Source organism: Talpa europaea, assembly GCF_964194135.1.
Source record: "Talpa europaea genome assembly, chromosome: 13".
NCBI classification, from domain to species: Eukaryota; Metazoa; Chordata; class Mammalia; order Eulipotyphla; family Talpidae; genus Talpa; species Talpa europaea.
The window spans coordinates 39657543-39669738 of NC_140080.1; the positions used below are offsets into that span (position 1 = coordinate 39657543).

The 12196-nt window shown below is 43.3% G+C and overlaps 1 protein-coding gene across 3 annotated transcripts in view; it reads right to left on the reverse strand.

Annotated features, from left to right (window-relative positions):
- Positions 1-12196, reverse strand: part of PPP2R2B (protein phosphatase 2 regulatory subunit Bbeta) — a gene marked incomplete at both ends in the record, with an annotated part of 481997 nt that overhangs the window by 447056 nt on the left and 22745 nt on the right. For 2 of the 3 annotated variants that reach the window (XM_084252164.1, XM_084252162.1), the window contains one exon: positions 4879-5123. The exons of the other annotated variant lie outside the window; for it this stretch is intronic. In XM_084252164.1, the coding sequence (XP_084108290.1) occupies positions 4879-4957 (79 nt within the window). Of the gene's footprint in view, positions 1-4878; positions 5124-12196 lie in introns of those variants that run through there. 3 annotated transcript variants of the gene reach the window in all.

Consider the following 12196-nt stretch of genomic DNA (forward strand, 5'->3'; position numbering starts at 1 on the left):
AGCTGAAAAGAGAATTCCAAAACATGAAAAAAAATACGTGAAAAGACATAATATATAGTGATGGATCCTTTCTTAGCATGGACCTTAATGCCAAAGTGCACAGGTTCTAATCTGAGCCCTTGCACTTAACAGCTGTGTGACTTTGGGCTCATTACCTGACTTGTCTGAGTCTTGGTTCTCTCATATATAAATGAGACTCACAGTCCAGTCATAGGGCTGGTGTGAGGAATGCACATACCCATGGCTACCTCCACAGACTCAGTGCAATTGCACAAATAGTAGGCACTACATGTCTTCCTTACTGTATTATTATTCATGACATAATAAAAAGTTAGAAAAATGTGTTTTATTCTCTCCCTCTCACTCTGTAGACTTTCAGCAAGTCTGCTCTTGGATGTAACTGGAAACATTATTTAAGAAGTTTCCTACTGCTGAAGGAGCTCTGGAATAAGATGGGCAAGTTTGTTTATTTATAATCCCATTCAGTGCATCATTGAAGAATTTCTTCAGTATCTACTCAGGGCCTAGATCTGTGCAAGCCTGAATGTGGGGAATGAAGAGGAACAGGACAGAAACCCAGTGCCCGTGTTGCCCTGGGCCACCAGGAGACAGATGTGTAAACTGACTTTTCCCTGTGACCAGAAGGCTGTTCTGCACTGATACTCAGAAGGCAATGCGCAATGTAGTAGATAAGAGCAGTGACATTTTGTTGGGATAGTTTGCCTTTCGTCTTGGTTCCATCACTTTCCTCACTGTGGCTCTGGGGGAGGTAGGTGTGTGTCAGTTCCCTCACCAATAACATCATTTAACACGAGACTGTTTTTCCTCTTTTTATCTTCTTATTTCCATTAGAGCATGGTCATAAAACCAGCCCCATCAAGATTAGCCACTGATAGCTTTCCAACCCTCAATGGTTCAAACAACTTTCATTCAGAGAAGAGTTAATGCTTTACAGAATGTTTTCAAAATGTATCTGCAAAACAACTTTGAGGGGCCTCCCCTGGTGGCACAGTGGTTGAGCACTGGGCTGTGAAGCTGCCCACAGCCTCTGCAGCGCTGGTTCAATCCCCAGCCACCAGGCGAGAGTCCCACATGGAGCGCAGACCTCTCCTGCCATGCCCGCTGCTCCCCTCAGCAGTGTACTTCGTCAGTCTGCCTGTTTTGTTCCCCGCTCTGGCTCTGGTGAATTCTCTCACCCTCCCGCACTTCTGACCTTACCCAGTGCTTGAATAAATAAATAAATCTTAAAAAAAGAAAACAGGGGTTCTTACTTGAGAGCTCTGTTATGCATCCGAGCAGCAATGTTGGGTATTCAGAACAGGTTGCACACCAACTCAGTTTGGGAAGAGCGTGACGGGACCCAAGGGAGTCACAGCTCCTCACCTTCCTCAACCCTCTTCAATTAAGCACGGCTTGCACTTGCGGGACAACCCTTAAGAGTAAAAAGCAGCCAACCACTTCTGTCAGATCAAAGGAAACAGGCAACTCACACACAGAAGATGCATGACCAGCTACAGAGTCCAAGCACCTGCAGTGCTCAGTGGAAGGGGACTTGCCAGAAGGCTTACAAAGCACACACATGTGCACATGGCAGTACACACATGTATGCTTCTCATGCTGGGTCAGGAGGTGGCAAAGGAGGTTCCCCAAAGGACCAGGAATGGGGGACCATTTGTACAACAACAAACCTTGATGTTTTTATTATGTACCCGGTATTGTTCCAGAGCTGGGGGTACTACAGAGAGAAAAAAAAAATCACACATGTGTCCTTCTCCCCTACGCTCCCAGTCTAGCAGGGAGGCTGATATTAACTGAAAAGTTACGTCAGCTCATCCATAATGACAACTAGGAGAGGTGCCCTGAAGTCAAGCACACCAGTGCTTTACATGCCATGATCAGTTGAGGGGCAAGGATGACTTCTTGCCTTGAGCTGAGAGTTGGCAGTTAGAATTAACAAGAGAGTGGGGTGAGGGGAAAGAGGAAAATACAGAGGAACCAAAGAAGGCCAGTGTTTGGAGACCAGAAGATGGAGTGTGTTTGGGGTCAGGGAGGAGGGTCAGGCAGGGGGCAGAATGTTCAAGACCCATAGGCCATGGGGAGCCACTGGGGTTTTAAATGCCAGTGTGTTTTTGTTTGGGAGTTGGGTGATCAGATTTTGAAAATTTATTTTGACTGTGATGTAGGAAACCAAATCTTTAGCCGATAGATAAAGAAACAGGTTGGAGGGCTAAGAGTGAGGAAAAAGGAACTGATATTTGTGGACTACACATCGTTGATGCACCCTATGTACAAACATGTCACTATATAGAATGAGCCCAGATTATGCCTTGGACAGAGCGAGTGCTCTACAAGTGAAGGCTGCTGCTGACGATCACCCCACGGATGGCATGCTAAATGTATTTCTTTGTGACCACCCTATGGAATATCATCACCCATGCTTTACAAATGAGAAATCTGAAACACAGAGAGGTTAAGTAACCACCTAACATCACCCAGAAAACAGTCACCGAACATCACCCAGCAGGCATATGGAAGGAGTGTCCAAAGTCCACAATCTCCTTTGTGTTGAGAAAATAACATCAAAAAACAGGGCTCGGAGGCCTACCCAAGGTTTCTGCATAGGGTGACCACATGCCCTAAGCAGCTCAGGACTTGTTGAAATTCTTAAAGTTATTCTAGAATTTCTTAAGAGGATTGCTTAGGTAATTTGTACTTAGGTGATTTTCACAGGGATATATACAAGTTATTCATTCTCACTTTTTCAGTGAAATAAGCTGACATTCTCAGCCATAACTACCAGAATAAACCACAGGTGACATGATTGCTAACACGATAAGAAAACAAGCTCAGATTCATCCTGGCATATGTTTCTCCTCAGACAAACTCTAAATACATACAATTAGGTTTTGGTGATACAATGATGGGTCTGAGGAAACCACTCACTGCTTAAGATGCTTAAAAAAAAAAAAAAACTTGAATATTCAAGGAAGTGCATGGGGCACAGGACTCAAAAACAGATAGCACTGATCACGTACCAAGTTTTATGAAGAACTCTATCCCATTTGATTCTCAATATCCTGAGATGTTGAAGCTTTCCGGGTCCCTCAGGCATAGAGCAGTCACGTGACTTGGTCCTGCTTGCTTAGTATTTAATTCAAGCCTTTCCCTCTAGGTCCAGAGCCTCATCCCTGAGGTTGAAGCTTGACAGATGCTATCGCCCTGGCTCATTACCTTTATTAGGTTAACCACAAATTTAAAGCCAAGTCTCCCCACCTTCACCCCTAAATCTGGTGAAGATTGATTAATCAGAGATGATTTGTTTTGACATGAGCAAAATGGAATTTCCATTCTGGTGGAATAAATTGTTCAATTTTATTAAAATACATTTCAAGAAAGTTCAACTTGTAGTGATGTTTTGTCTATATGAGGTAGGATATATCATTCAATTAATATACAAAACAGCAATGGAATAGATCAAGAGCTTTGGTTCTCAAAGTTGAAGCTGGGAGGAGAGGCTGGGGACCATCAGGAAAAAAGTCATCCAGAAAAGTTCCTAGATGAGTTGAGTCCTCTGTATTTGGAAAGTTCTCCTGGGGGAGTCCCATCCCCATCACCTACCATTGCTCTACATTCCTTTATTGTTTCTCTTGATGAGGGAGGAAAGATTTCTTGATGGGTTATTTCCTTCAGCCATCAGTAAAAATTTTACAGCAAATATCCAACTGGGAAAAAGTCATGAAATATGAGTATCTAGAATAAATTCCATCATCAGTCTCAACTCCAGGGGTGTCTCAAACACCCCTTTTCATGGGGGTGCTGACTGGAAATCACCTATGGTATAGTAAAAACTTCTCTCATTTTATATGCAGAGTGCCCAGTCCCCAGTGCCTACTCTGAGGCTGAGAACAAGGGTGGGTATTCAGAACAGGTTGCACACCAACTCAGTTTGGGAAGAGCGTGACGGGACCCAAGGGAGTCACAGCTCCTCACCTTCCTCAACCCTCTTCAATTAAGCACGGCTTGCACTTGCGGGACAACCCTTAAGAGTAAAAAGCAGCCAACCACTTCTGTCAGATCAAAGGAAACAGGCAACTCACACACAGAAGATGCATGACCAGCTACAGAGTCCAAGCACCTGCAGTGTTCAGTGGAAGGGGACTTGCCAGAAGGCTTACAAAGCACACACATGTGCACATGGCAGTACACACATGTATGCTTCTCATGCTGGGTCAGGAGGTGGCAAAGGAGGTTCCCCAAAGGACCAGGAATGGGGGACCATTTGTACAAAGCCCAGACCACCCTTGCCAGAAGACCTTAACTTAGAACCCCCACACAACATATTTCCAGCAAGTGTTGAAAGTCAGCTGTGCTGCTCTGCAAGCCAGCACAGACACTGAGCAGCCCGATCCAGCAATCGACACTCCACAGTCATGAAGTAAGCTAATTCCATTTTGCTAATTGCTTTCTTGGGCATGCACAAAGTTACTAAACAGACAGGGACAAAACAGAGAGCTTGGATAAATGCATGTGGCAGCACCTACTGAAACATTTTCCCCCTAACATTAGTTGCAATGACTTGTTTGCATGTGAAGTAAAACAATGATATGGGCAAAACATTTCTGAATTTTTTTTCCATCAGCTGTATCAGCTTTGAGATCACTGTTGCAACAGTATCCTGCTCTTTGAAAAATACTTTCCTTTCCTTGTAGAAAACAGACTGATTTCAGAAGCAGATCTAAGTCTGTCGGATACAAGCTTTTGCCAGGAATGACAGTCATCTAGTAGCCACAGAAAGCAGGCTCAGCAGAGCCTGTGGGAAGTCAGACACCAGCCCACTTTTTCCCACCCACCCAGACACTCTCCCTCTCTGATCTGTACCTTCCGTGTGGCAGCTGGAAGAGAGGATGGTATTCGGAGGTCTGAAGATGTAAGGCAGGTAACGAGAGAAGCATTTCATCTTCCAAAAAAATAAAAAATAAAAAATAGAAATCTAAATAAAAAACCAGTCTCCTGAATCCATAAGGATTCTCTCGTCTTTGAAAGCTGGCTACATCACCACTACATAGATGTAGTTTCTCTCCCAGATCTGCAAAGCTGGGGAGCCCGAGGAATAACTGGAGATGGGTCCCATTTTGCCATCAGCACCAGGAAGCACTGCCTTACATTTCTGCATGCAGCTCAAACTCAGAAGCCCCAAGCAAGCAGGGATATAGCCACTTCATTGGCTGCAGCTCCTCTGAGCAGGATTTGCTGAGTAAGTCAGCCCTGCCTGTAAACACACGCTGAAATGCCCTGCCTGAAACCTCTACCTTTTCTCGTGTGGTCAGTTTCTCTTCTAGCAATACAAATCCAGCAGGATGTGGGAGTAGTGGGGATAAGTGACCAGCTCTTATTTAGCTGCAAGATCAGATGCAACAAAGAAAGCTCAGTGTCCGCCCTGGAGAGAGATGGCTGTTAGAAGGAGCCTCCCGTAATGCCACGGGTCTCAGGAATATTAAAGTACAGTGCAATGAAATGGGTCTCTGTCCCAGCTTAATCTAGATTTAGTTCTATTTTTTTTTATACGAAAGCCCAAACAATAGGACCATTTATCATTTAGGTGAAGCCACAAGCTGGGTTGAGTAGCCGGTGACAGCGAGCTAACACAGACAGATTCTGTGCTTCCCCACGGTTTCTGTTTTGCCTGCCAGTACTCACACCAAGGCAATAACTTGATTCAGAGTTATCTGCTGAACAAATGTAAAGCCACGACGCAAGACTAGAGACTAAACTCAAGGGAATCTACCTTTCACCAGCCCATGTGTCCTGATGGCAAATATGCAAACATGGAAAAAGTTGATGCAAGGATTATACAACTTCACTAAAACTCCCATTGAGATTTCAAATGGGGGGCGGGGGGTGGAAAAAGAGGGAGGCTATTAAAGGACACAAGCAATCACTAGATTTGTATTTTTTATCTTTTATTTTTTCTGGAAGATGAAATGCTTCTCTCGTTACCTGCCTTACATCTTCAGACCTCTCTTCCAGCTGCCACACGGAAATAATCTGGAATGGGGAATCACTTTAGTTTTGACTCATGAACTAATGATTAGGGAAAACTTATCCCTGGAAGGCAAGCATCAGGTATCCGTTTGGGAATTTTAAGTTCTGTCAAATACACTATTGCATATGATGAAGAGAAAGAGGCAAATGTCCTCTGAGCTGTATGTGCAGGCACAAGTAAAGGATTTCAATGGTCTGTAAAGGAAACTAGATATTCCCTGGACTAGATTTTGAAAAATAAGACCATTAAAATGTGTCTAAAGATCAGATGGAGTAATTTTTGAGTCTTTTTGGGCTCTCCTTTTTACAAAAATACTTAACATTGGAGATATGTGTCCATCTACCTGGGAGAGCAAAGACTTAAGGCCATGAGGTAATTATGGGGTTCAGTCCAGTACACGATGAAGTTGATTACATCATAAACATGCCCCATCTCTGACTTTGGAGTCACCGAGACATGATGACAAACTGCTAGCTACATGGGATGTTAGCGCCTCAATGAGCAGATAACCCTCTCACTTCTTTAGACCCAGAGACCTGGCAGGATGCGTGCAAAACTAAGGTGCTATTTAAATAAGGCCTAAGTGGTCCTGTTCGGGGAGTGGGTGATCTCATCCAGAGGTGTCTTTCTGAGGTGCTTCATGTTAAGCTCTGGTCTGCAGTGGGGCAGAGTGGAAGGACTTTGGGGCCAACTTGACCCCAATTTGAATCCAGCACATTCTTGTATTGATTTGGTAGATGTGAACAAAGCTTTAGCTCCTATTGGTCTTATTTCTGAATCCATAAAATGGGAATGACAGAATTTCCCACATGTATTCTGTTTTGGTTTTTTTTTTTAAAGAATTATTTATGTATTTATACATGCATGCAAGAGCTGGGGTGTAGGCCAGAGGTGCAGGGGGGTGAGAGAATTCACCAGAGACAGAGTGGGGAGCAGAACAGGCAAACTGATGAAATACACTGCTGTGGGGATCAGCGGGCGAGACAGGAGAGGTCTGCTGTGCCACATGGGTAGCTCCCTGGCCGGGGATCAAACTCATGCTGCAGTGGCTGTGGATAGTTTCACAGTGCTGAGACTTTGCCCCCTTGCACCACTAGGGAGGCCCACCCTCATATATTATTGAATCAAACGAGACAGTGAGCATATACATTTGATAAACAATTGCTATCAACAGATTTCCAATTCATGAACAGGTATGATTTCACTTCATAAATTTCAGTCTTAGGTAAACAATAGGCACTTAACAAATATATATTGAGTCAATAGTAGGCACTTAGTAATCACATCCAGAGTGAAAAAATACTCGTGGATGCTGCTGCTATCCACAATTGTCTTCAAAGAACTTTACTTAGACAAAAACTAAATAAATTAAACAACAAATAAAATCCTCTGTCTCCCCATTAGAAACAGAAGCTCACCAGCATCCACCCCAGCTGTGCCTCCTGACCTCAGTTAAACACATCTTCTCTGGCCCCAATTTAAAATGACTGGTTTAACGCCAGGTGTGTGTATATCCCATCTTTCATGTGCATTAGGTCAAGGGTAGAAAAAAAAAATTGAAATTTCTCGGAAAAGTGATTCTGTTGCATTGGTTTGCACCGCCTCTTTTAGACTTTTTTCAGTGTGCTTTCATTTCTTTTTTCTCTTTGATTCACTGAACCACCCCATTTTACAGCAGAGAAAACAGGCTGAGAGGCTATGATAATTTATTCACAAACAGCGCCCAAAAAGAGCCAAAGTTTTTGTACCAGAATCACTTGGTGAACCCATGCAGACTGAAGATTTTATAACCCTCAAATCTACTGATTCACACTCTCTGGGGAGAGACGGGGATCTGCATAGTTAACAAGCCAAGTGATTCTTATTTTAAAGTTTTGAGAATCCCTGGAGTAAAGTATTTCATTTCACACTTTGTTTCAAGGGTCAGAATAACAAAAATTTCCCAATACCCTTGTCCTAAATCATCTGTCTCACCATTTTTAGCTAACAATTAGTTACCACTCTAGGCACTAGGCTGAGTGACAGAGTCACAGAATATTCAAAAAGCATGAATATTTTATTTTTAAAAAGGGGCTAATAAACTATTAGAATACAGAATTATAGGGGCAGCAGCAAGAAGCTCTGAAAATATTTCTTGGGGATCATAGAGCCCCATAGGGTCAATGTCAGCCATCATTGATTTGGCATTAGGCATTATATACAAAAAGCTCCCATTAAGAGGCCACTGTCTTACTGGGAGGCATTGCAGATGAAGAGTCTTAAGCTCCACAAGTAGAATTAGACTCTGATTCACCCAATGTAATCGCACATATGAGCAGGGCCACCAAGAGAAAGGACATATTTATAAGGAGAAAGAGGCTCTCAGGAACAGGCAGGGGTGCTGGAGGGAGAACCCACCACCAGAAAGAGCTTTCTGAGAGGGAAACCTGGAGGCAAGGAGGAGGGAAAGATAAAGGTGACTCATTTCAGGTGCCATGTGAGAAGGCTCCTACAGTCTCGCAGAGCAGAATCCAGATGCAGAAATTTCCCAGAATGACTTTCATATGCCAGGTTTGACATCAAAAGGCAAAATGGCAGGTGGCAAAAAGAAAAAAAAAAAAGAGAGAAAAAAAAGAAAGATAAAGGAATGACTTGGGAGTTTCCGGAGTGCTGTAGTATGGCCCAGGCTGCTCCCAGTTTTTCCTAGGCTGACCTGCTGGGAGGACAAAAGCAATCAGTTTTGTCCTGCAATGTCCCCACATGAAGCAACTCCCTGTTTCCACAACTCTTGGGGGAATTTCACCCTGATAATTCAATTTGAGTACATCTTTATAACCTCCTGTGGGAGAGTTTCATCATTTTACTAGGAAAAAACTATTTCCTGGGGACGGGGGATGAAATTCATTTATTTAAGATCAGTCAGGGTGGGCCTGCTCCAGTTTTCACTCTCAAGTCAAAGCAAAGCAAATTCCCATCCATCCTTTGGATCTCAAATAAAATGTCACATCTTCAGGGAGAGGCCTCTGAATTCTTTGGACTGGGTCAAAGCTCCCTGCTCCAGACTCTCAAATACCTTCCTCCCCTTTCAAAACACTCATTCATTACTGAACACATGTATTGAGCATCTGGTTATGCCAGACACTGTGCATGTGCAAAGGAATCACCAGCAAACAGGAGAGACAATGTTCCCACCCTCTCCTTAAGGGGTAATTATCATCCCTGACTGGGCTATGGTGTTTTTCATTACAGTACAACAGGCCCCACGATGATGTTGTTTGTTGTGATGTTGCCCAGCTAGGGCCACTGTTTGGAATTTGCACATTCTCCCCATCTCTCTGTGTGTGTTTTCTTGCTGGATTCTGGTTTCTTCTCACCTCCCAAAGATGTACATGTCAAGTTCATAGGTGGACCTCAATGGGCCCAATGTAAATGTGTGTGCATGCACGGGTGTTTGCACCCCGTGATGGAAGGGTGTCCTGTCTATGGTGGGCTCCTGCCTTGGGCCTTGAGCTGCTGGGAGAGGCTCTGACCCTGAACTGAAACAAACAGGTAGGAAAACAAACGAACGAACAAAACAAACAAATGAATGTAAAGGATTGTTGACTATCAGAAGTGTTTTGGGTCTTATTTACAATTTAGAGGATGCTTTTGTGATCAGAAATTTTGCCTAGGAACTAAACTCCTGTTTATATCAATTAACCTATAGTTAAATTGGTGTCGTCATTTCACTTAAAGTTGCAGTTCTAAGAACCTATTTGCATGTTAAGTGTGGACAATATATTTAGAATTGTGCATGACGTGAAGTAAATGGTATTCAATTACTGTGATAATTGCTGTAAAGTGTCTAATCCCTTGCCAGATTCTAAGTGGTAGGAGAGCAGGCTTGGACTTTTCTTCACTGAAGCTGGAGTGGAAGGTTCACTTGAGTCTGGTGCATAAGAGGGATTCAATAAGCTTGTTCTGGATTGAATCATATTAGGATGAACAAGGAAAATTATGACAGCGTTTCCATCACCCTCCCCACCCTCTGCAGCCAGTGTGTGAAATTCACAACTTGGTACACTCTGATCTGGAAGAGAGAGGAAATTATTTTGCATTGGCTCATTCATCCTTTCATTCAACTGAATATTTTTAGCAGTTATTAAATGCTAGGCATGATTGTACTGTTGGATCTAATGTCAGCTGTACATGACATTAAAGTCTGGCTCCTGTTTATATTGCAAAAGAGACCAACAATACACAAGCAAACATTACATCAACAAAATGATTTCAGATAGTAAAAAGTAGGATGAAGAAAATGAAATGGGTGTGTGGTAGTGATAGCTTTGCTTGGATAGTCAGAGAGCCTTCTTGGAGGAGGTGACATTTCAGCTGAGACCTGAGAAAGAAATTGCTTTCCAAAAAATAGTTTGGGTCCATTCATCCATTCCATCATAGCCTGCAATTTACTGTCATAACAATGTCCCCTTCTAACTTATTTCACTAATAATTTTCTGGTAATAATTCACTTAATGTTTGTTTCACTGCTGTGCTACAAGTTCAGGAGGGGCGCATCATGTTCTGCTGCTCATCACTGCACCCCTAGAGACCCAGGGGAGAGGTCTGGAAACTTGAATCACGTTTTTGATGGGCAGTCTGGACCGACTGTTCCGCCAGCTTTCTCAGCACGTGATGGGTAGGCAGCTACAGATAAGACTAAAGAGGGCTTTGAAGATGGAGACAGACTCAAATGTGAGCAGACACTGCCATGTAGCAAAAGAAGAAACAAAACCTGCAACAGATCATCCTGGTTCTTACTGAAAAGCATATAGAAGGAAAAAGCATAATAAAGGCAAACGCATATTCTACCAACTTTTCTCTTAAAGATCCATGTTTATTTTTTCTCAGTATAGGATCTTCCCCTCAGGTGTGGTCATCATAGGTTTCCCATGACCAAAGTGCCCACAGCCCTCCAGCACCCTCCCCCGCATGCTCCTCCCCGCTTCTCTACTCTCCCTCTCTCCCTTCCCCTCCCCACCTCCTCCTGAGAGTCTCAGATCTACAGTCTGCTTTCAAGGGTCAGTCCTACAGTTTATCTTTGTCTGATCTTTTATTTGATTTCTCTAGGTTCCACACATAAGTGACACCATCCAATATTTGTCTTTCTCCTTCTGGCTCACTTAGCTATGAATAATGCCTTCTAGTTCCATCCACGTTGCCACAAATGGCATGAGTTTATCTGTTTTGATTGCTCAGTAGTATTCCACTGTGTATATATACCACATCTTCTTGATCCACTCATCTGTTTGGGGGCATTTATGTTGTTTACCTGGCTATGATAAATTGTGCTACAATAAACACAGGAGTGCAGGTTTCCTTTCAAATGAGTGTTTTTGTGCTCTTTGGATAAATATCGAAGAATGGATTTTCTGAGTCATATGGAAATTTCATTTTTAGTCTTTTGAGGAATCTCCATAATACTTTCTAGAAGTAGTGAAAGAGGCTTCCTTTTTCCCATATCCTTGCCAGCACTTGCTGTTTGTGTTTTTTTTAATATGGACCATTCTCGCAGGTGTGAGGAGGTATCTCATTGTGGTTTTGATTTGCATTTCCCTGATGATAAGTGATGATGAGCATTTTTATGTCTGTTGGCCATCTGCATGTCTTCTTTGGAGAAGTGCCGATTTAGCTCTTTTGCCCATTTCTTGATTGGGTTGTTTGTTTTCTTTTTGTTGAGTTTTATAAGTGCTTTGTAGATCTTCGATATCAATTCCTTATGTGATGTGCGTGTACAAATACGTTCTCCCATTCAGTAGGGTGTCTCTTTGCTTTGCCTCCACCACATTTTGTATACTAACTCTTTTTTTTTTTAAGATTTATTTATTTATTTATACAAGCACTGGGTAAGGTCAGAAGTGCGGGAGGGTGAGAGAATTCACCAGAGCCAAAGCGGGGAACAGAACAGGCAGAAGGACCAAAGTACACTGCTGAGGGGAGCAGCGGGCGGCAGGAGAGGTCTGCGCACCATGTGGGACCCTTGCCCGGTGGCCGGGAATCGAACCGGCGCTGCAGACGCTGAGGGCAGCTTCTCAACCCAGCGCTCAACCGCTGCACCACCGGGGAGGCCCCTGTATGCTAACTCTTATGGTACCTACCTGATGAGTTGTTACAGATAAGTAACAACTTATGAAATGG